At 37.8% G+C, this 24,901-nt stretch overlaps 1 protein-coding gene across 10 annotated transcripts in view; it reads left to right on the top strand.

Annotated features, from left to right (window-relative positions):
• The window catches only part of CEP70 (centrosomal protein 70), a 140,752-nt gene extending 119,487 nt beyond the window's left edge, over positions 1-21,265 (top strand). For 8 of the 10 annotated variants that reach the window (XM_023736011.1, XM_023736015.1, XM_023736012.1 and 5 more), the window contains 7 exons: positions 5,034-5,204; positions 8,706-8,852; positions 9,060-9,228; positions 9,415-9,529; positions 12,807-12,886; positions 15,675-15,706; positions 21,026-21,265. In XM_023736011.1, coding sequence (XP_023591779.1) covers positions 5,034-5,204; positions 8,706-8,852; positions 9,060-9,228; positions 9,415-9,529; positions 12,807-12,886; positions 15,675-15,706; positions 21,026-21,193 — 882 coding nt within the window. In that variant the 3' untranslated portion in view covers positions 21,194-21,265. The remainder of the gene's footprint in view (positions 1-5,033; positions 5,205-8,705; positions 8,853-9,059; positions 9,229-9,414; positions 9,530-12,806; positions 12,887-15,674; positions 15,707-21,025) is intronic. The other 2 variants (XM_023736010.1, XM_023736013.1) reach the window with 2 other exon arrangements.
• The last annotated feature ends 3,636 nt before the right edge of the window (positions 21,266-24,901 follow it).

Raw genomic sequence — 24,901 nt, 5'->3', positions numbered from 1 at the left:
CAGGTGTTGCAGTATAGCCTGGCTAGAAGGCATAGAGGTATACAACGCCAGGTATTCAGGGAACAGAAAGAGAAGGAAGATATAGAGAGACGAGAAACTGAGTAATGAAGAAAGACAAAAAGGGAAAAGAAAACAAAGCAAATTTAAGAAAAAAAAAAAAAGAACAAGAAAAGCCCCCAAAAATACAGGGGAAAAAAAAAAAAACAACGAAAAAAGAAATGCCCTCAGGGATCCCTCTGTACGTCTGTGAAAGCCGAGGGGACAGGTTCCAAGCCACGCAGCACCACCTGGCCAGAACGGGCTCCCATTTCAGGAAATGGAAAAGAAAACAAACAATTCAAAACAAACTAACAAACAAAAGCCCCGGGATCCCACCAGCGCGGCAGCCCAGACCGGGAGGCAGCTCCACACTTGAATGGAGCTCCGCAGCCCCTCAGAAAGAAGCAAAGATGGCGCCAGGTGTTTGCGCGAAAGGAGGGGGAGGTGGTTTGAGGTAAGGAAGAAATCAAAAGAAGCGGACAAAAAGCAACACCAGCAGCCAACAAATGGCACTCAGAGAGCTGGCCCGTTCGGGTGGGTGGAATCCAAGCAGCCGGCGCTTCCCGTACAAGAGATTGTGGCCGCGGGAAGCAGAGGAGGCCGAGTGGGAGTGAAGAAGGGTAGGGGGTGGGAAAGCATATTTCACAAATTACCGGTGGTTTTGTCTCCCGCTGGAAGCTCCGTGAAGCTGCTTTCTCGTACCCCGTTTGCTGGTCTCCGATAGGAGTCCAATATGGTGGATCCGTGCTATGTTAGCTGATAGGGGACCTCTGTGTGAATCTCTCCTCGGTCTCCGTTTTCTGTCAGTTTTCTCACTCCATTTGCTGCTTGGCTGAGTTCTTTATCTCACCATTTGATGTTTTAGGGTTTCAGGACTGTTGTTTTCTGTGTTCGGCTTGGTTTTTTGGATCTTTGCTGTGGAAGGACAGCGTGGTGCTTCTGCCCAGAGCACCATTTTACTAGAAGTCAGTTTTATATATTTTAAATTTAGTTCTTGCATGTTTCTTGTTAAATTTATTCCTAGGTATTTTATAATTTTTGTTGCTATTGTGAATGAGATCCTTTTTTCCATTACATTTTCAAATATTGCTAGTGCTTCATATATCTGCTGTTGATTTTATGTCCAGGCACCTTCCTGAAAACTTTTGTTTCTATGTTTTTCTTGTACTTAGTATATGACTGGGTTTCTTTTATTTCATTTTGTTTCCAGACTCAGTCTGAGAGATTTTGTCCTTTAATAGGAGAATTAAACTATTCATGGACATTGAGATCAACTCATATATCTGGCTTTATTTCTGACATCTTACTTTCTGTTTTCTATTTACATGGTTTCCTGATCCTTTTCTTTTGGTTTTGTTTTCCTTTCCTGACTTTTACTAGATTAGTTGAGGTATCTTTGTTCCTTTTTTTTTTTTTATCCCCTAGTAGTTAGGCAGTTCATCATCTTAATTCTTTCTATTTGGCTTGAAATTATCCTTTATATATATATAGGTATATAAGTATATCTGTATTATATCTATCTATATATGTATGTATATATATATATAAAATCAATATCAAGAGTTAATCAGTATCTGCAACCTCTCTCTGAAGAGAAGACCTTTATTGTGTGCTTTCTTTCCTCATTTCCCTTGTCACTGGGAATTAAGTCATTTTATAGTTCCTTCGTTGTTAATATAACTTTTGCTGCAGTTGTGAGAGGGTGGCTAAGTCATAGGAGGAATATGTTCTACTGTCAAAAATAACTGAATGGAAGGAGAATTAATTGATTTTTTTTCCATTAAAATGATGAGCTTAAATATAATGGAAGTGGAATACTGAGATGCATGCTCTTGAACTGAAAAAAAAAAGCTTCTAAATAAACATCGTAAGTCAAATTACCAGGAAACCTCTTCATTGTAACTTAAGGTTTGACTAGGAATAGAGATTCAAGATCATATTGGTATCTTGTCTTTATATTTGTATGACTATTAAATAGGCTGGATTTGATGGTGAGAAATAGTTAATAACTTTATTTTTTTCCCTTTAAATCTTTTTTTTGTGTTTCCCTTTTTTCTACTTGGATGATATACAAGGCAGAACTCATAGGTCTTTGGAGGGTTATGTTCACATATAACAATAGTCTCATACTAAAATATTTAAAATTCAGTCCAGGCATTGATGATACTAGGGAATTGTTTTTTTTTTATTGTGATTTAGGTGAGAGTTTACACAGCAAATTAGTTTCTCATTAAACAGTTAATACACAAATTGCCAACCCTGCGATGTGTCAACACTCTCCCCTTCTCCACCCCAAGTTCCCTGTTTCCATTTGTACCATTTTCCTGTCCCTTCCTGCTGTCTTGTCTTTGCTTTTGGGCTGGTGTGCCCATTGGACTCATATACACAATTGAACTATGAAGGATGTTCCTCATGTGTGTTGTTATGGGCCCTATAGACCTGTCTAATCTTTGACTGAAGGGTGAACCTCAGGAGTGACTTCAGCACTGAGTTAAAAGGGTGTCTGGGGTGGGGGGGGTGATTATTAATTTCCTTAGATATAATAATGGTATTGTGATTTTGTAGGAGACTATCCCTACTTTTAAGAAATGCATGCTTAAGTATTTGGTGGTGAAGTATCATGATGTTTGCATTTTCTTCAGATGGTTCAACTAAAGATATGGATAGACAAAGAAAATATGGTAAAATTTGAACAATTCTTGAATCTGGAAAGTGATTATATGGATATTTATTGTATATATTCTTTTAATTTTTTTGTATGTTTGAAATTTTTCATAATGAAAAGTTGGAAGAAGAAAGTCCATTCAAATTTGAATAAAAACATCAATGTCTCATCCAGTTCAACCCTTCTACCCTATGCCTACTCTATCTCATACCTGACCTGTACTTCTGCAAACAAGAAGTATGGCAACGGGGTATAATCTGTTTCTTTATCCTCTTTGTTCTATTTTCTTTCCTAGACCTCAGCTACTTCTGGCTTCTCCAGGATTGACAGTGAGGAGTGGGTTGGTGGGCGAAAATAGAGACAGGGTAGAATCTTTCTTAACTGGTGCTGGTATAATCTAGTGTGGCTGTTGACTAAGTACTGCCTCTGTTTCTTTCATAGAATATTTGTGTATGGATATGTGTGTTTAGTTATTCTCTCCCCCACCAACTAGGGACGTTGGCAATGTACCACTCATTATATGAGCAATGCATTTTCTAGCCAATTCCCCCACCCCCACTTTGTCCTCCAGTGATACTTCCCTAAAGTCCCCCAGCTATAGGCAGTTCTTTTCTAAAGTATCCACTTGGCCATGGGTATCCTTACCCTACCAGAATGTAAAAGGGCAGGCTGCTTTCGTTGCTGCCTTCTCTTCTTGCTCTATTCCATCTCTATTTTTATATATGTATCAGTTAGATTTTTTCAGTTTAACAAACCATCCTAAAACTTAGTGGCTTAAAATAACAGCCCCTTATTATTATTGCACATGAACAGCTGGACAGTTTTGTTGATTTTGGCTGGCACCCTCATGCATCTCCTGTCAGATACAAGTCAACTAAGTGATTCTGCTTCTGGGAGTTGGGTGGAAATCAGCTCAGGGTACGGGGGGATGACTGGGCTACGTGTTTTTTGTCATCCACCAGTTTAACCTAAACTTGTCCACATGGCAGCAGCAGAGTTCAAAGAGAGAGAAAGCAGAAGTGAGCAAGGCCTCTTGAGGCCTACACTCTGAACTGACACATCGTTTCTTCCAGTGCATTCTGTGGGCCAAAGCAGGCACAGGACCAGCCAGGATTCAAGGGGTAGGAAATAGACACCACGTCTTGATGGGAGGACCTGCAATGTCACATTGCAAAAGGGCAAGGATATAAGGAGGAGAAATAATTACAACCATTTTTGCAAACAATATACTACAAAGTATAAAATGTAAGCCTCCTTGGCTCATGGAATGAGATTGGCCTATGAACTTCTGAAGCTCAGAAGGCCTCTCTCTGGTCTCTTTCAGGGGTTCTCCTGATGGCCACCTTATTTGGTGGAGACCTATGTTCCTGTTCTCATGGTTAATTTAGTAGAGAGCAATTAATTATTTTTTCCATTAAAATGGTAATCAAAAATGAGTTTAAGTATAATCAAAGTGAAATATTGAAATACACTTTCCTAAATTAAAAAACGAGAAACTACTTCTAAATGAGCAGAAGTCAGATTCTCAGGAAACCTGTTAGTTGTAGCTTTCTATGGGGAGGAAAGGAAAACAGCACAGCATTTTCTACTTTTCTTGGTGAATCCTCTCTTATGAATTTCTGACCTTTTTATATATAAGCTGGTTACTGGATTAATTTGGTCACCTTTTAGAAAGCCCTGCATAATGTGTCGAGGACTCCTCTTTAGAATATGTGGGACTTTATTATTCATTGTCCTCACTTTGAACTTCAGCTGAAGCTATGAAACAACTAAAATCCTTTTTAATATCTTATTTAGCTTAAATACAAGGAGATAAAAAATAGGGAAATGTGGAGGCTGTAGCTCAGGATGCCTGGGTAATTAATTACCCTTCCCTGTGCAGAGCCCTGGTGGTGCAGTGGTTAAGTACTTGGCCGCTAACCAAAAGGAGAAAGATGTGGCAGTCTTTTTCTGTAAAGATTTATAGCCTTGGAAACCCAGAGGACATTTCTACTCTGTCCTGTAGGGTCTCTCTGAGTCAGAATCGACTCAATGGCAACAGATGTGGATTATAATAGGTCATTCATAACTAATTTCAAGTCTAATTTCTTTTTGAATTCATTTTAGTTTTTCTGTGAAGTCTGTGATCCTCCTTATTAGAACTTACATGTTTAACAGTATGGATGAAAATATTACCAAAAGATTACATGTGTCAGTCTTATTAAAGATACTAAATACCTAAAGTTAACTCTGAAAATAATGTTTCAATGACAAAGTACTTTTTTAAAACATATATCACCTTATAGAAGTAGGGCAAGCATTTTGATTAAAAACACTATCTTTTTTGAAGGTGCTGTGTAGCATCAATTCAATTATTCATAATCCAAGAGCTCCAGTAGTAATTTATAAACAGAGCAAAGGAGGACCCCAACATTTTAATAAAGATTTTGTTCAAGATTGTGCATTTGAGCATCTTGTTCCTATAATAGCAATGTGGGCAGATCAACTGACATCCCTGAAGGTAAGGTTTTGAATATTCTTTATATGCTTTGAGACTCTATTGGAGTCTATGGGCTTTTTTAATTGGACTAGGCTTGTTTGTTTTGTTTTCATTGTAAAGCTGAAAAAGTTTATCTAAAATTTGAATCTTGCTACTTACATATGTATTTCAAACACTACCTATTTGGTGGTGTCATTGTTGTAAGCTTTACCTCCTCTAAAGTTCTACTATACAAGAGCCCTACCAGGCCCATTGCCTTCATGAAAATCTGTAGTGGGTCTGCTTTGCACTTCCAGGCCCTTCCCTGTCCTTCCTTCATGTCCTTCCTGTTGATATCCTCATGCTATAGATTTTCCTGGCCCTTATTCCTCTTCAGGTTAATACCTTACTTTTCCTTTCATTTTAATTGGGAATGTTTTCTCTTTCATATTTTATTTTCCTTCTCTCAGAACTCCACGTCTGTCTATTCTCGAGAGCAGATAGATAGCAACCAACCCTACTCACTATCCTATCATCCACAGGAAGATAAAATTTCCTCACTTTGTATAAATCATGGCATTTTACCAATCATTGCTTGTCAAGGGGTTCTCCCAACAGGAGGAAACAATGCTAATTCCACTTTTGTCCTTCTCAGGGGATATAGGCAGCTCTCCCAGGAGAAGGAGAAAAAACCAGAAGAGAAAAGACAGGAAGGGAAGAATCAAATAAATGGATAGTTATTGTTTACTCTGTTGAAAGCATTGCGGGAGGTATCAGAAAAGGCAAACACAAGATTCGGAATAGTTGGAGAGACAAAACGTACTCAAAAACATGAAATATCTTGAACAGTTCGTTAAATTTTATCGGTAGAAAAAAACGAATGTCATAGAAAGTAATTATACATGATTAAGTACCAAGTGAATGATGCAGATAACTTGTATCCTAGAGTCTGGTCCTAGCCCTCAAGGAAAGCTTTAGAGTGGTGGTGAGTTACTTGCTACTGCGTAGGTTTTCTGAATTGAAGGAGGCAAGGAGTTAGCTTTATTGTTAGAATATTCTGAGTGCTTCCAGGGACAAATTGGTAGCTCTGCCACTGAACTGACTCATGAATTTTAGCCAGTTCTTCAGATATTTACTTTATACTGCAAAATCAGGACCCAAACTGAGAAACTACATGAGGTTCTTTGAGGCTTCATATGAAAGATTATTTATAATATAGCAGCCTCTAAGTTTGGGACAATCATCTTCTTAGGTTAGCCATTCCCCTTCCCTTCCCTCCCACTCCCTCCCATTAGATTTGGCTTAAAAGAAAAGGATGGGAAAGGTATGGAGCTAGCTGGCTGTCTCCTTCCCTCTGTCTTCTCCTCCTACCTTTCCAGGAAAGGTGAGCTACAAACACAAACACCATAGCTTTCCCAACCCATGTACTGTTTTCTTATTCCCAGTACTCCAGAGGCTAGCCACACAAGGTCAAGCAGGACCTGGCAGTACTTCTGCATCCTCACAACTGGACAATGCGGGGAACCTAGGAGGCCCTCTTTTAGACTTTTCAGGATTTACTTGCTGAACTGTGCTACAGCCATCTCTCACCGCTAAGGAGGCAGGAGCATCTTTTTTTCTTAGCCTTGTTAACACTCTTCTATTCTCAAACAAAAATTAATAAGATTGGATGTGCTTTTTACCATAGACCACTTCTTTATAAATGTACCTTGTTGATAGAGCTTTGGTTAATAAAGATATCATTTTGCTGCTACTTCTTGACTTTTTTTAAAATTCTAATAGCACTTATTATGTAAAGCATTCATTTGGCAATCAGTTTATTGCCTTGAATAGCTAAAATAAATAAAAGGTTAATGATACCAGTATGTGAGGTCTGGGTCTTAATTGGGGAGTGTTGAATAAATGGAGGACTAATATAAGAAGTTAGAAAAAGGATGTATTTCCTGTACCTCTTTCTGTATTCTAGAGCTGTGCTGTCCAATATGGCAGCCACTAGCCACATGTGATGACTGATCATTTGAAATGTGGCTAATCACAGTTGAGATGTGCTGTAGGTGTAAAATATACATTAGATTTTGAAGACTTAGTATGGAAAAAAAAAAAAGAATGTAAAATACTGATTACATATTGAAATAATATTTGGATATATTGGGGTAAATAAAATATATTAATAAAGCTAATATCACCTGTTTCTTTTTACCTTTTTTAATGTGACTGTTTGTTGTTGTAGTTGTTAGGTGCTGTCAAATTTGTTCCGACTCATGGCAACCCTATGTACAACAGAAGGAAACACTGCCCAGTCCTGCACCATTCTCACAATCATTGCTATGTTTGAGCCCATTGTTGCAACCACTGTGTCAGTCCATCTTATTGAGGGTCTTCCTCTTTTTCACTGACCCTCTACTTCTGCTGCTATTCATAAGGTTTTCACTGGCCAATTTTTTTATAAGTAGATTGCCAGGTCCTTCTACCTAGTCTGTCTTAGTCTGAAAGCTCTGTTTGAAACCTGTCCACCATGGGTAACCCTGCTGGTATTTAAAATACCGGTGGCATAGCTTCCAGCATCACAGCAACACGCAAGCCACCACAGTACGACAAACTGACAGAGTAGTGTGTTAGACAGTTTACAATTACTCTGGCTTGCATTACGTTTCTATTGGACAGCACTGTTGTAGAGGACAAACATCATGCCACACAGATAGTACGTGCTCAGTAAATGTCTTTTTGTGATTGGCCAGTCTTAGAGTTCTAAACTCCAGTAGCCCTGTCCCTTGTACACAGTTTAAAATAGATCAGGGCAACACTTCTAGGTCAAGAAAACTAAGTGGGCTGTTATGAAGATTTAGTCAAATTAATTTAGGCATCTTTTACATTAAAAACCTGCTGGAGATACATATTACAACTTGGATGAATCTTGAAAACATTATGCTGAGTGAAAGAAGCCAATCACAAAAGGCCACTTATTATATAATTCCATTTATGTGAAATGCCCAGAATAGACGAATCCATAGAGACAGAAAGTAGATTAGTGGTTGCCAGGGGCTGGAGGGAGTGGGGAAGATGAGGGAGTGACTGCTAATGGGTATGGAGTTTCTTTTTGAGGTGATGAAAATGTTCTTGAATTAGATAGGATAGTGGTGATGGTTACGTATCTCTTTAAATATACTAAAAAACCGCTGAAGTATACACTTCAGAAGGGTGAATTTTATGGTATGTGGATATCTCAATAAAGCTTCATTAAAAAAAATTCAAGATCAGAATATAAAGGTGAAGCTCATCTAGCTTATTCTTTGTCCATCAATATTTCAAAATAATTACTTAAAAAATCCAGATTCAGGATAATCAATATATAATACTTTTTTATAAGTCCTGTACTTACCTGGGGAAACCTGATTTTAACAAACCTTTTCTAAGCTGGTAATGGTGTTTCATTTAAAAATACCAATGACTGTTAGATATATTATTTTTCAAAAACCTTCCTGGAGAATTATAGCTTATTAGCATTAAAATCAATAACATCATGTCATTTCTTTTGTTGTAAAGGATTTGTATAAGTCCTTGAAAATACTATCTGCAGAACTGGTACCTTGGCATAATTTAAAAAAGCAAGATGAAAATGAAAGTATCAAAGTTGAAGATCTTTTGTTTATAGTAGATACCATGTTAGAAGAAGTTGAAAATAAAAACAAGGTAATACTTAATATTATATATTACTCAATATTATATATTACTCTTTATATAAATGCTTTAATGTAATCTTATTTAAAAGGCTAATAATTTGATACAGATGCTGATATTTGTTCTGCTGGGGCTCTATTTCTCTTTTTAACATTTTTTATCAAAGATTTTAGATTCTTTTAAAAGATCTGCTATTTTTTTCTCCTCTCTTTTGGACAGGACAATAATGTGCCAAACTTTCAAACTTTACAAGCTGTTGTTTCTCACTTCCAAAAATTGTTCGATGTGCCTTCTTTGAATGGAGTCTATCCTCGAATGAATGAAGTTTATACCAGGCTTGGAGAAATGACCAATGCTGTGAGAAACCTCCAAGAACTCTTAGAATTAGGTGATGACCCCTTGTAATTTTTGTCCCCGTTTAAGAATTAATCCTAATAAATCAACAAAAAGTTGTTAGAAATGTAAAAATAACAAAAATTGATGATAACTAAAGCATGAAATGTTTGATATAATTTTAATATAATTTTGAAAATTCTTTTATAAAATATCCTATTCTTTTATTTATCTTTTGCAGATAGTTCTACTTCATTGTATGTGCTGGTAAGCACAGTTGGAAAATTGTGTAGGTTGATTATTGACGGTGTGAATGAACAGGTTAAGCAGTTATTGGGACCTGAAGAACTCCAAAGGTATTTATTTTAAAAGTTCACAAAATCTTAGCCAGAATGATTGAAGGGGTGAAACTGAAGACTTGCCAAAACATCCAAATAGTTATTTACCTCCCTATTTGGAATGTTGTTTTTAGATGCTGTTGAGTTGGTTCCAACTCATATTGACCCCATGTACAACAATGACATGCTGCTTGGTCCTGCACCATCCTCAGTCGTTGCTGTGTTTGAGGCCACTGTTATAGCCACTGTCTCAGTCCATCTCGTTGAGGGTCTTCCTGCTTTTTGCTGACCCTCTGCTTTACAAAGCATCATGTCCTTCTCCAGGGACTGGTCCCTCCTGATAGCATGTCCAAAGTAAGTGAGATGAAGTCTAACCATCCTCACTTCTAAGGAGCATTCTGGCTGTACTTCTTCCAAGACGGATTTGTTCATTCTTTTGGCAGTCTATGGTATATTCAATATTCTTCGCCAATACCATAATTCAACGGCATCAAGTATTCTTCAGACTTTCTTATTCATTGTCCAGCTTTCACATGCATATGAGGCAATTGAAAATACCATGGCTTGGGTCAGGCTCACCTTAGACCTCAAAGTGACATCTTTCTTTTTTAACACTTTAAAGAGATCTTTTGCAGCAGATTTGCCTAATGCAATATGTCATTTGATTTCTTGACTGCTGCTTCCGTGGGTATTAATTGTGGATCCAAGTAAAATGAAATCCTTGACAACTTCAGTATTTTCTCTGTTTATTGTGTTTACCACTCGTCTGTCAGTTTGTCGTACTGTGGTGGCTTGTGTTTTACTGTGATGCTGGAAGCTATGCCACCAGTATTTCAAATACCGGCAGGGTTACCCATGGTTTCAGCAGAGCTTCCAGGCTAAGACAGACTAGGTAGAAGGACGTGGCAGTCTACTTCTAAAAAAATTGGCAATTGAAAACCTTATTTGGAGTAACACCTTTTAAATAAATTGGCAACCTGAAATAATCTCACATAATTAGAAACTGAGAGAATGCCAAGTATTTTCAAGATAGAAATAGATTGTAAGACCTATAGCTTTACACATAGTGGGTAAGAGTAAGGAACTCTTCAACATTGTTGCGATAAGCCTATTTCCAAAGAAAATTACATACACCTACTCCTCACTTATGGACTATTTCATTACTAGACATTTCACATCTACGATAATAGTAAAAAATGTACCATCTGACTATTTTGTACATTAATGAGGCAGCGGGCATGGCAGCAAGGGCTATGGAGTGTCCCTTCCCCCAAGGAGGGTCTCGAGGCAGCCTCCAGGAAGCTGGGCTGTGCTGCCCTGCGCCCTCCACTCCCTCCTGTCAGCAGGAGTAGCCTGCGTGCTGGCCAGCGTCCTCCGTGGCCATGGCCCCCAGGCAGACGTCCAGGCAGCACTGAGCCAGTAGGCACCTGTTCTCGGTTCCTAGCTCCAGTGCGGCCTGAGGCCCTGCAGCTCAGAACTGCTGTGGATGGGAAGGGAGGAAAGAAAGAAGCGTCAAAGAGGGTATTTGGAAGAAATTCATGCGAGTTTAATGACATCCCAGAGTGAGCCAATCCAGGTGTGCAGCCAGGCTCCCAGTGCCCTCACAGGAAGCACCTAGTCTGCAGAACAGGCTCCGGGATCATTAATGAGGGACTTGCCGGAGGGGTGGGAGTGGAGCCCTGCAGGCAGCTCCACGAGAGCAGCTCTGACCCAGCACAGGGGGAAGGTGAAGTGATTAAGCCGAGGGCCTTCCAGTCACACAGCCTGGCTTTATCCAGCTCTATCTCCTCTGAGCCTTCTTTGCCAGAGAGGAATAATCCATAACTCGACTCATCACAGTGATGAACACATCAGTAAATTTTAGCTGTTATTATTTCTATGATCATATTTTCTAAATAAAAGAAATCAGACAAATGGAGAGTCTGAAAACAAGGAAAAAACCCTCCATTTTTGCATAATGCATATTTTTGTATAATGACCTGGTCTTTGGAACTTAACCGTGTTGATAAGTGAGGAGTGGGTGTATAGAGAAATTCAAACCTTGTTAGCAACTTCATGTAGCTGGATAATAAGGAAGACTGAAGAAGAATTGATGCCTTTGAATTGTGGTGTTGGTGGAGAATATTGAGTATACCACGGACTGCCAGAAGAATGAACAAATCTGTCTTGGAAGAAGTACAGCCAGAATGCTCCTTAGAAGCGAAAATGGCAAGATTTTGGACATGTTATCAGGAGGGACCAGTCCCTGGAGAAGGACATGAAGTCGAGGGTCAGTGAAAAAGAGGAAGACCCTCAACGAGATGGACTGACACAGTGGCTACAGCAGTGGGCTCAGACATAGCAATGACTGTCAGGATGACGCAGGACCAAGTAGTGTTTCATTCTGTTGTACATGGGGTTGCTGTGAGTCAGAACCAGCTCGACGGCACCTAACAACACCAACAACCGTAGATTACTGAGTAGTCACTATCAGTATATTCTTTGATTTAGAAGATAAATGTTAAGGATTTTTTAAAACACCAGATATCTGTTACATAAAACTTGATTTTTTTTAAAAAATTGAAAGATTGTAGCTATACTTAAAGAAGCTTTTCCACCTAAAATTTTATACTGCAGCTTATGGAAGGGGAACATAGACATATGTCACGTATTTCATATGGTCTGCAAGTTTTCCAAGAAAACCCCTTACATGATCTGATATTTGAGTTTTCTGATACTTGGAACATAAATCTCACTTTTGGTCTTTTTACCCTTCCAGAGTTTACTGACTACTGATATTTTTTCTTAATGTTTAATAAGATATTGGGTATAAAAGCCAATAATATTTAGAAAATGCTATAAAAGCATGGTCTTAGAAGCCCTGAAGCCCTGTTGGCACAGTAGTTAAGAGCTCGGCTGCAAGGTCGGCTGTTACTTGGAAACCCTATGGGGCAGTTCTGCTCCATCCTATAGGGTTACTATGAGTTGGAATCGACTCGATGGCAGCGGGTTTGGTTTGGTTTTTGGTTTAGAAGCTTAGAGCTAAGTGGAACGTTTCCCGTGTTAAAAATGTTATATAAATTTAACTTTGGAACAGATGTTTACACTGATAATATGAGATGCCTTTTTAGAAAAGTGATATTAGATCAATAAAAAACTGAAAAAGGAATGATTGTAATAAATGATCATTAAGTTTAAATCTAAATTAGCGGGACAGTTTCTTTCCATTTTGAAAATGTCTTGTTTGCAATCAGATACAACAACCCTAAGTTAGAAATTCAGTGTAACTGCACTTTTTTTTTTTTTTTTTTAACAGCATTATCAACAAATTGGAAGAACATGAGGAATTTTTCCCAGCATTTCAGGCATTTACTAATGATCTACTTGAAATCTTAGGTAAGATCTTTTTGGTGATGGTTAAGTTTAGAGTCTTAAGATTTCAGTGGACTTGAGAGAAGAGTGTTTCTTAGCTACTGGATATATCTTTTTGCTTAGAGCATTTAATTCATTGGAAACCACTAACAGTTCTGGAATCACACTTCCTAACTTGCTGTTTGGAGCCCTGGTGGTGCAGCAGTTGAGTCTGGCTGCTAACCAAAATGTTGGGAGTTCGAATCCACCATCTGCTCCTTGGAAACCCTATGGGGCAGTTCTACTCTGTCTTACAGGGTCACTATGAGTTGGAATCGACTCGACGGCAGCAGGTTTTTTGGAACTTGCTGTTTGAGTTGGTTGGGATTAGCCACAGAGCAGAGAAGCACGGGCACTATAAGGAGATAGAGGCTGCCTTTGTTTTAGGACCTTATGAGAAATGGCCATACTTTGGCTAGGCCCAGTTTAACCCTGACTCTGTCATGGCCTACTGAGAAATTTTGGGAGAATTTATGATCTTGGAAGATTTTTGTTTTTCTTATGGTTAATTTTAAGATATCACTTACCTATTGTGTTTTTAAAATATACAAATAAAATTTCCTTCTCAGCTAATATGAAGTAATTTAAGGTAGGTAGTAAACACCTGTAGAAAGAAAGAGTCAGACTGAGGGCTTGAGTAGGAGTAGTAGTATCTCTTAAAGGGAAAAACATACAATTTGCTTAGGAGTCATAGGCAAAATAGAGACCATAAGTCTCTTATTTTAAATGTGATTATATATGGCTATAAAATTAATTTATCTTAATATTAAGAACGTTTTTTATTTAAAGTTTAAAATGATTTATTCATCAATGAATTTCTATTATAGCTCATTTGAAAGTTTTGTTGTTTTTCTTTTAAGAATGGCTCCTTGACATAGGAAATTAAGTTATTAAATTAAAAGAGGAAATGAGGCTTGGTAGGAAGATAAAGGGATGAGTAAATTAAAATTTGGTAAGAAGATGAAATAAACGACAGAACTATCTGATTGGAGTGTATGGCCTAGTGAACATAAAGGAAGTTTTGTGGCCAGTTTTATGTAGACTATGGAAGCAAAAGAGAAATAGGTGAGCATGTTTTAGGCATGCGCATATGTTTAAAAAGGTCATACCAAGTGAAAATGTAATTTGAAAGATGAGCTTAAGCTGAGACATGAAATTGTGTAAGTGTGTTGCCCTAGCATCTTGAAGAGCCACATTTCATAGAATAATATGATTTTACTTGCTTTAGGATGGCCGTTGGTTTAAACAGTGAAGTTCTCATCATTAATGCATATTTGGTACATTACTAAACATTTACAGCAAAGGAATGCTGGTGACATCTTTTCAGAATCCTTCTATAGAAACTTCCTCTCAGACATTATGACACTTAGCATGGCTCAGATAGGTTGTTTGCTTCAAAAAGCCAAGTCTCCCATGTTTTGTTCACAGTTTAAATTCTGAAGTTAAATGTTATATTTAACATTGGAAAAGTTAAATCGATTTTGGCAAATATGCGTTTTTTTTTTAAATTATCAGATGTCATATTAAGTATCTAGAACTACAGAGCATTCTACTGAATGCTAAATATGTGATAATTGTGATTTTTTTTTTAATCTTTTCTTTTTCTCATGTAAATTCCCAGGTCAGCCAGGGTCATTTTCTGTAAGGTTCATTAATGGGACAGATTTCTTGTTTAGTGAGAAAATAGGTGTGATTTCAGAATGAGGGGTCAGGGAATAACTTGGTCTTATACCTTACCACAACATAAGGTGTGAACTAAGTTCTCTGTTGTAGGTTTGCTTATTTTGTTTCCTATATCTTGATGCTTTATAAGTAGATCCAGACAAGTATTCTGACTGAAGTTAGGAGCTTAAAGAACTAAATGAATTGTGTTTAGGCCAAAAGAAAAACCACCAAAATCCAGCTAGACAATGGAGGGAGAGAGATGAAATCCAAGGAGGCATGTTTTATGTAAAGGAAATGAGTTTATGAACAGTGGCCTAATGAATAAGCTAGAAAAAAGTAATGAGTATCTAGAGAATCTGCCACTGGGCCTCACCTTAGAGTAGGCTAGGGATCTAGACAACGAGAGAAAGAGTCCTGCTTCCTCAGTAGCTAGAATCTTTAGGCTTGTTGGAAGAAGATAATCTTAGGAAGAGATATCACACTCAGAAAGAACCTGACAAGGAAGAACCGGAACTGGTTTATCTGCTAAGCTAGACCAGGCTAAACCCTATAATTACATACATTGCAATTACATACTCTATACATTGCACCTGAGATTTGTACTCTGAGAAGCCTCACACCTATTGTTACGTAGTTAAGTTTCATCCTAAAAGGTAGACCTAAGAGTGACCCTATTAAGGAGAAATTCTTCCAAGAGAGTTAAAGAGGATAGGATAGGATAGGATATTCCTAAATCCTCAGATGAGGACTGGGAAGGAGGCAGTTTCTACCCGGAATTTCACCATGTAGGCTCACCCATGTAACTATACAGATTTAGAGAGGTACTAACATAAAATCATAAATGTGACCAGTTGGGTCCATTAATAAAAGCATGCTGCTAATGAGGTTAATATCAAAGTCAGAGGATGCTTGTAGGTATGTTTCCAAATCCGTAAAATTTTATCACCACTGCTCGAGAAAATTTCCATGTGCACACAAGCACCAATATTGTTGCCTTTGTGTTTGAAATAATGCATGGAAGTTCTCATTTCATCTGAGCATATCACTAGAGTGGTATTTCTAGCTATTTTTCTAAGTACTGTCCTTTATTATTGTTTTTCTGTTACAGAAATTGATGACGTGGATGCCATTGTACCTGCGGTAAAGAAATTAAAAGTACTTTCATACTGAAAACAAATCAAATCATTTTTACTGTGTAAATTGCATTTTTAGACAGTCTAAATATTTTGTATGGTTAATCTTATTTGGAGACAAGAGTTATAAAATGTATTTACTCTCAGAATTCACCCTTTCTTAGCACTGTGTCCCTCTCCATACAATTCTTTTTTTTTAACTTTTGAGATTCTTATATAGAAAACAGTTGCTAAATTAATTGGACTTTAGATCCCCCTAATTGCTTCTTAAGCAATTCTTAGGAGTAGCTAAAATTTAAGGTTTTTTAAAAGTAGAGTGTGTGAGTAAAATAGAAACTTAGGGAAAGATATTGCAAGTAATAGAAAGACTGCATTGGAGTTTGGGATTCAGTGACCTTTGGTTCAGGGAAACAGGAATGCCAATGGCTCTCTTAAGTCCTGTCAGTAAGAAGCTACTGCTTTCCTGGCAAGGACTAAATGGCACATTTTATTAAGATAGCTCTCATGGCAGTTGTCCTTTCAAAGCAGGAGAAAGAAAAGGAAAAAAAAGGTTTTATCATTATGTTAGGGTAGGAAATGAATCATGAGGTAAAATAGAGAGTAGGTCAAAGTCCCTCATTTAAAAAGTACCTTTTTGCAGTCTTGATTGTAATGTATTTTTTATAAGGACATGAGATCTTAAATAAAATTTTTGTCAAGACTTTTCAAACATAAGTGTCCTCAATGACTTACTTGTATTACTCACAAATAATCAGTCAGATTCCTTTCCTAGGCTGAGCCTTCTTTGGACAACTGGTTCACCCTTGCTGCATTTTACATTAGAGTACTTTTCTTACTGCCTTATACTTATTCTCTGTTATCAACAGTCAGTCTGATTTTCTTAAGGGACCAGTGCTCTACCTCACATCTGTGAGTACAAACCACTTTGGGCTGCCTCCTCCTACCTTTGATAAGTAGCAGGCCTAGGAAGACTTCTCAGTTATTCTTGTTGCTTGTAATGTAGAATATTGTAAAGCATTTCCAGGAAACAGCATGGTAGGATGGAGAGAGTGAACAAGCGTCTGCATCCTTGGTGTTGTGACTTTGGCTTAGGAATTAGATCAGATAATACCTTAGGTTCCTTCTAGATTTGAAATTCTTTGCTTTATTAGCCTGCAATTACATTTATAATCACTAGTCTGCAATTTGTGGAAGAATCTGTATCTTTGAGGTGTAGAAAAACTATTTAGATATTCAAAAGTGTAAATACTCTGGATTGATTAGATTACTCTAAGGAATTGCTGTGAAACAATTTTGAAATCTAATAATATTTTGAAAGGAAGAAATGTAATTAAAATTTTTAGACCTAATGTTTGGCAGGTAGCTTACGAGCTTGCAGTTAACTCATAGTTTAAAACAGAAGTCTTCAAACTGTTCCTTGGAGGCCTAGGGTTTTTCTAGGATATGCCTCAGGGACCACTGACAAGGACAGTGCCAGTAGTAGGAAGGGCTTTAGGCCCATCCCCTATCAGATCCACTTTTATCCAATTTTAATTATTTAAAATATAAGTATACACTGAAATTATTGTTTTGCTCTTGATTTCTTTTACAGTTTTATTGAGGTAAATGGGCCCTGATGATGCAGTGGTTAGGAGCTATGGCTGCTAACCAAAAGGTCAGCAGTTTGAATCCACCACCGGCTCCTTGGAAACCATATGGAGCAGTTCTACTCTGTCCTGTAGGGTTACTATGAGTTGAAATTGCCTCGATGGCAGTGGGTTTCCTTTTTGTTTTGTTTTATTTGACATATAATAAACCACACATATTTGAAGAGTACAGTTTGATAAGTTCTGATACATGTATATACCCATGAAAGCATCACCACAATCAAAATAGTAAACATACTCATTATTCCGAAAGTTTTCTCTTTGCCCTTGGTAATCCCTCTCCACCCCTACCCATTTCTAAGCAACAACTGATCTGCTTTCTGTCACTATACATTAATTTGCATTTTATAGAATTTTCTATAAATGGAACCATGCAGTATGTCCTCTTTTTTGTCTGGTGTATTTCACTCAGCATAATTACTTTGAGAGTTTTGCATTTTTTTACACATATTAACAGTTCATTCTTTTTTTATTGCTGTGTAGTATTCCATTGTGTGAATATACCATGATTTATTTATCCATTCACTTGTTGATGGATATTTGAAATTATCTCCAGGTTTTGACTATTACAAATAAACTGCTACGAATACTTACGTTCAAGTCTTTGTATGGACATATGCCTGATAAACAGTGTCTTAAAAACTGTTGTTTCATGTATTTCATTTTGTTTTAGTTTTGGCTTTGGTTGTTTCAGGCAGACTGGTAAACCTGGTTTCTGTTACTCCATGCTGGCCAGAAGTGGAAGTTTAGAAGTGCAGTTTTTAAGTCTGCAAATAATAGAATTTCGTAGATTGCTTTTTTATCATGTATTTCTTTTTCTATTCTATTTTTTTTTAGTGGCTTAATGCAATAGACAGTTATTATCTCACAGTTTCCATAGGTCAGGAATGTGGGCATGGCTTAGCTGGATTCTCTGCTCAGGGCTGCAGTCAGAGCTAGGAGTCTTATCTGAGGCTGGGAGTTCTCTTCCAAGCTCATGTGGTTGTTGGCAGAATTCATTTTGTTGCAGCACTCATGACATCTTGCTTCTTGAAGGCCAGGAGTAGAGAAAGTCTCTGACTTCTCAACCCTGTATTAAAGGGCTCACCTGATTAGGTCAGGCCAACCACGATACTTTCCCTTTTGATTGTCTTGAAGCCAACTGTTGAGGGACCTTACTTATAGCTGCAAAATCCCATCATTGTTGGCATATAACAACATAATCATGGGAATGATATCCCATTATCTTTGCCATATTCTATTGCTTAGAAGTGTGTTAGAGGTTCTGCCCACGCTCAAGGGAGGGTACAAGGGCAGAGGTCACTGGGGTTAATTTAGAATTCTGCCCACCACACCCAGAAATTTACATAACATAAAATTAATCATTTTAAAGTATATCATTTAGTGGCATTTAGTACATTCACTCAGATATCCTTGTGGCTTCCTCTTACCTCCTTCTAGTCTTTGTTCAACCCTGGCAATCCCTATCCCCCTTCCTGCTATATTTTTTTCCAAAGCCATTATCACTTTCTCATATACTACATAATTTACTTATTCATCTTGTTTATTGCTTATCTCCCCCCACTAGAACGCAAGTAAAGGAAGGGATTTTTGTTTTGTTCACTGCCCTATCTTCTGGGCCAATATTAGTGCCTGGCACAGATTAGGTGCTCAGTACGTAGTTGTTTTTGTCTTTGTTGTTGTTTTTGATTATTATACTTTAGATGAAGGTTTACAGAAGAAACTAGCTTCTCATTAAACAATTAGTACACATATTGTTTTGTGACATTGGTTAACAACCCCACTACATGTCAGTACTCTCCATTCTTGACCCTGGATTCCCTATCACCAGCTTTCCTGTCCCCTCCTGCCTTCCAGTCCTTGCCCCTGGGCTGATGTGCCCCTTTAGTCTCATTTTGTTTTATGGGTCTGTCTAATCTTTGGCTGAAGAATGAACCTCAGGAGTGACTTCATTACTGGCTTATAGGGTGTCCAGGGGCCATACTCTCAGGGTTTCTCCAGTCTCTGTCAGACCAGTAAGTCTGGTTTTTATTTTTGTGAGTTTGAATTTTTGTTCTACATTTTTCTCCAGCTCTGTCTGGGACCCTCTATTGTGATCCCTGTCAGAGCAGTCGGTGGTGGTAACCAGGCACCATCTAGTTTTACTGGACTCAGTCTGGTAGAGGCTGTGGTAGTTGTGGTCTGTTAGTCCTTTGGACTAATCTTTCCCTTGTGTCTTTGATTTTCTTCATTTTCCCTTGCTCCCGACAGGGTGAGACCAGTGGAGTATCTTACATGGCCACTCACAAGTTTTTAAGACCCTAGACACTACTCACCAAAGCAGAATGTAGAACATATCATTTATTTCTAATTTTATTGCATTGTAGTCAGAGAATATGGTCTTTTTGATATTGAGTCTTTAGAATTTGTTGAGACTTACTTTGTGACTTCCTATATGATGAATTTTTATACATGTTCCATGTATACTTTTAAAAAAGCCTAATCTCTATTTGTTATATATGTATTGTACTATTGTGTTGTTTAAATCTTTATTTCTATCCTTTTTTTGTCCGTTTCTGAGAGATACTGAAATCTCTAACCATGATTATGGATTTTAATTCTGTCAAATTTTGTTTTATATGTTTTGAGCCTTTTTTAGAAGTATATCTAAGTTCATAGTTGATATATCTTCCTGATGCATATACCTCTTTATTGCTACTAATGTTTATCTCTTTGAATGTAATTTTGTCCTTTCTTTTAATTGTTGATGAGTATTTCTTTACCTTTTTCATTTATTTCACTAAGTTTTTTATTGTAAAACAGCACATATGCTAAAAATGGTATAAATAATAAATGTCAAATATAACAAATGATTGTAAAGTAAAACCCCATATAATAGCCAAGAAATAGAACATCATCAGCACTCTTAAAAGGCCACCGTACCCAACCATATGTCCCTTACCCCAGAGGTAACCATTATCTTACTTTTATGTTAGTCACTTCCTTGTTTTTTTGTTGTTAATAATTTTGCCACCTTTTTATGTATGCCTAAACCAGTATAGTTTCATTTTGCCTGTTCTTTAACTTTATAAAAATAGAATTTTTCTTTATTACTATTTCTTCCCCACTGCTGATTTGGAAGCTTTATATTTCAGCTCTATTGGTTTTCTTTGTTATTTTATTTTACTGGTTATCTTAAAAATTCCAATATATACTTTGTCAGTCAGGGTCCAGTCAGGAGACAGAAACCACATCGCACTGGTAGCCAAACGGGAAAAATTTAATACAAGAATTGATAACTAGTAAAAGCTGGTTAACTACTAAAAGGGGTGAATGAAGACTCTGAGTATAGAAGTAGCAATTTCAGAAAGCAAATACTACCCCCAGGCTAAGGAAGAGTAAACAAGGAACTTAGAAACTTAGAAGAGAGCCTCCCCACCCCCACCCTGACGCCTCCTGTCTGAACTTTAGACCTCTGAGGAGATGTTTGATTGCCACAGGAACATGCAGCCCACCAATGGCAAAGAAACATGGCTGCTTTTGAACTATGGTAGTCACAGTTATGGTGGCAGCACCTAAGGCATGAACTAGGTAAACTGTGAGGGCTTCTGAAATGAGGAAGAAGGGCTTAGACAGGCTGATATGCTCGCTGGATGGAAAACAGCACTTCAGAAGAAGGACAAAAAGCCATTTCTTCCCAGTCTAGCCTTGCAGCATCCCCCTCCAGCGCCCTCTATTGGCAAAGCCTAACATCAAGCCAACTGGCAAAGAAGACAAGTCTGCAGTGGCTCCAGCATCACAAAGCAGGGCAAAGAAGGGGAGATTTGGAGCCGAGAGGTAATGAATTAGTAACTGACTCACACACTTAGTTTTACATTTTTCTAATAAATTATAAATATCTTTAGCTTCCTAAACAAGATAAAACTTGAATACTTTTTTTTCCAGCCAGTCTCACCTCCCATCTTTGATGTCTGTATTTAGATGTCATTTTATTTTCACTGTGTTTTTGAGTCCTTGCAAAATTTTTTGGTCGCTTGCTTACTTGTTTATATTTTTTAAACAATTAAGACTTATTTAGGTTTACCAACATATTTTATGAATTTCTTTGCTTCCCATTGCTTCCCACATGCTAGTTCTGCCTTCATGGTATGTTTTCCTTCTTGCTGAAGTCATCTTGTGGCCATTTTTCAGTCTGATATTCCTGGGTGCGTTATATATTTTTTCGCCTGTTTTTCTTTCATAAGTTTTGCCTGTGAGCTTCCCTTTAATGGAAATTATCAGCTGCAGTGGTCCCACATGTGGCTTGGATGGGAGAGGGGAACCTAAGGGCCAGTTTTGTGGTTACTTCTGTCAGAGTTTCAAAGAGTTCCAGGTTCTAAAGCAATTTTCATAATAATTTCTAGGTTTGGGGGTTCCCACCACAAGTCGATGTTTTGTAATTTCAGACCTCATGCTCCTATGGGGCAGACTAGAGCCTTTGGTTTCTCAGAGCTGATTGTTTCCACCCATTTCTGGCAACCAATTTCTTGCCCTCATTGGTAGCCAGGGTGTTTTCTGATGGAACAAAACTTTTCATCTCCTTGCTCCACACACATGGCCTTACTTCCTATCTGGTATATGCTAACATTCTAATCCTTGTCAACACCTAAACTCCCCTCAAGCTCCTATTCACTGATTTGGTTTTCCTCTTTGGACCTGGAACTTTACCTGCATTACTTTCTAACTGACCATGTTTAAAATAAATTGTATTCATTTTTTTTTTTTAATTGTGCTTTAGGTGAAAGTTTACAGTTCAAGTTAGTTTCTCATACAAAAATTTATACACACATTGTTATGTGACCCTAGTTGCTATCCCTATAATGTGACTGTACACTCGTCCTTTCCACCCTGGATTTCCCATATCTGTTCAGCTGGCTCTTATCCCTTTCTGCCTTCTCATCTCACTTCCAGACAAGCGCTGCCCAGTTAGTCTCATATATGTACTTGAACTAAGAAGCACACTCTTCACGAGTATCATTTTATGACTTACAGTCCAGTCTAATCTTTGTCAGAAGAGTTGGCTTCAATAATGGTTTTAGTTCTGGATTAACAGAGTCTGGGGGCCATGTCTTCTGGGGTTCCTCCAGTCTCAGACCATTAAGTCTGGTCTTTTTACTAGAATTTGAGTTCTGTACCCCACTTTTCTCCTCCATCAGGGACTTTCTGTTGTGTTCCCTGTTGGGGCAGTCATTGTGGTAGCTGGGCACCATCTAGTTCTTCTGGTCTCAGGCTGATAAGAGTCTATGGTTTATGTGGCCCCTTTTGTCTCTTGGGCTAATATTTTCCTTGTGTCTTTGGTGTTCTTCATTCTCTTTTACTTCAGGCAGATTGGGACCAATTGATGCATGTTAGGTGGCTGCTCGCTAGCTTTTAAGACACCAGATGCTACTCACCAAAGTGGGATGCAGAACATCTTCTTAATAAACTTTGTTATGCCAATTTACCTAGATGTCCCTTGAAACCATGGTCCCCAGACTCCCGCCCCTGCTACACTGTCCCTTGAAGTGTTTGGTTGTGTTCAGGAAACTTCTTAGCTTTTGGTTTAATTCAGTTGTGCTGACTTCCCCTGTATTGTGTGTTGTCCTTCCCTTCGCCTAAGATAATTCTTGTCTACTGTCTAGTTAGTGAATTCCCCTCTCCCTCCCTCCCCACCCTTGTAACCATCAAAGGATGTTTTCTTTTGTGTTTAAACCTTTTCTTGAATTCTTATAACAGTGGTCTCATACAATATTTGTCCTTTTGCAACTGAGTAATTTCACTCAGCATAATGCCTTCCAGAGTCATCCATGTTATGAGATGGTTCGCGACTTCATCATTGTTCTTTATCGTTGCATAGTATTCCATCGTGTGAATATACCATAATTTGTTTATCCATTCATCTGCTGATGGGCACCTAGGTTGTTTCCATCTTTTTGCCATTGTGAACAGTGCTGCAGTGAACATGGGTGTGCATATATCTATTCGGGTGATGGCTCTTATTTCTCTAGGTTATATTCCAAGGAGTGGGATTGCTGGATCATATGGTACTTCTATTTCTAACTTTTTAAGGAAGTGACAAATCAATTTCCAAAGTGGTGGTACCATTTTACATTCCCACCAGTAGTGTATAAGTGTTTCAGGCTCTCCACAACCTCTCCAACATTTATTATTTTGTGTTTTTTTGATTAATGCTAGCCTTGTTGGGGTGAGATGGTATCTCATTGTAGTTTTGATCTGCATTTCTCTAATGGCTAATGATCGTGAGCATTTTCTCATGTGTCTGTTAGCCGCCTAAATGTCTTCTTTGGCAAAGTACTTGTTCATAGCCTTTGCCCATTTTTAAATTGGGTTGTTTGTCCTTTTGTTGTTGAGGTTTTGCAGTATCTTGTAGCTTTTAGAGATTAGACGCTAATCGGATTTGTCATAGCCAAAAATTTTTTCCCAGTCTGTAGGTTGCCTTTTTACTCTTTTGGTGAAGTCTTTTATTGAGTGTAAGTGTTTGATTTTTAGGAGCTCCCAGTTATCCAGTTTCTCTTCTGGTGTTTGGGCATTGTTATGTTTTGTATTCTGTTTATGCCATGTATTAGAGCTGCTAGCTTTGTTCCTATTTTTTTCTCCCACGATCTTTATCATTTTAGATTTTATATTTAGGTCTTTGATCCGTTTTAAGTTAGTTTTTTGCACGGTGTGAGGTATGGGTCATGTTTCAGTTTTTTGCAGATGTTATATCCAGTTATACCAACACTATTTGTTAAAGAGACTGTCTTTTCCCCATTTAAGGGACCTTGGGCCTTTGTCAAATATTAGCTGCTCATAGGTGGATGAGTTTACATCTGGATTTTCAATTCTGTTAATTGGTCTATGTATCTGTTGTTGTACCAGTACCAGGCTGTTTTGACTACCATGACAGTATAATAGGTTCTAAAATCAGGTAGTACGAGGCTTCCCACTTTGTTCTTCTTCTTCCATAATGCTTTACTTATCCAGGGCCTCTTTTCTTTCCGTATGAAGTTGGTGATTTATTTCTCCATCTCATTAAAAAATGTCATTGGAATTTGGATCGGGATTGCATTGTATCTGTAGACCGCTTTGGGTAGAATTGACATTTTCACAATGTTGAATCTTCCTATCTATGAGTGAGGTATGTTTTTCCACTTATGTAGTTCTCTTTTGGTTTCGTGCAGTAGTGTCTTGTAGTTTTCCTTGTATAGGTCTTTTACATCTCTGGTTGGATTTAAGTATTTTATCTTCTTGGGGGTTTTGTAAATGGTATTAATTTGGTGATTTCCTCTTTGAAGTTCTCTTTGTTGGTATAGAGGAATCCAACTGATTTTTGTATGTTTATCTTGTATGCTGATACTTTGCTGGAATATTCTATTAGTTCCAGTAATTTTCTTGTGGATTCTTTGGGGTTTTCTGTGTAGAAGATCATATCATCTGCAAATAGGGATACTTCTACTTCTTCCTTACCAATTTGGTTGCCCTTTATTTCTTTTTCTAGCCTAATTGCTCTGGCTAGGACCTCCAGCACAATGTTGAATAAGAGTGGTGATAAAGGA

This window comes from Trichechus manatus, unplaced genomic scaffold (genome assembly GCF_000243295.1).
Source record: "Trichechus manatus latirostris isolate Lorelei unplaced genomic scaffold, TriManLat1.0 scaffold00084, whole genome shotgun sequence".
Classification (NCBI taxonomy): Eukaryota; Metazoa; Chordata; class Mammalia; order Sirenia; family Trichechidae; genus Trichechus; species Trichechus manatus.
Note: the sequence above shows the minus strand (reverse complement) of the source record. Positions and strands in the feature narration are given on the sequence as shown.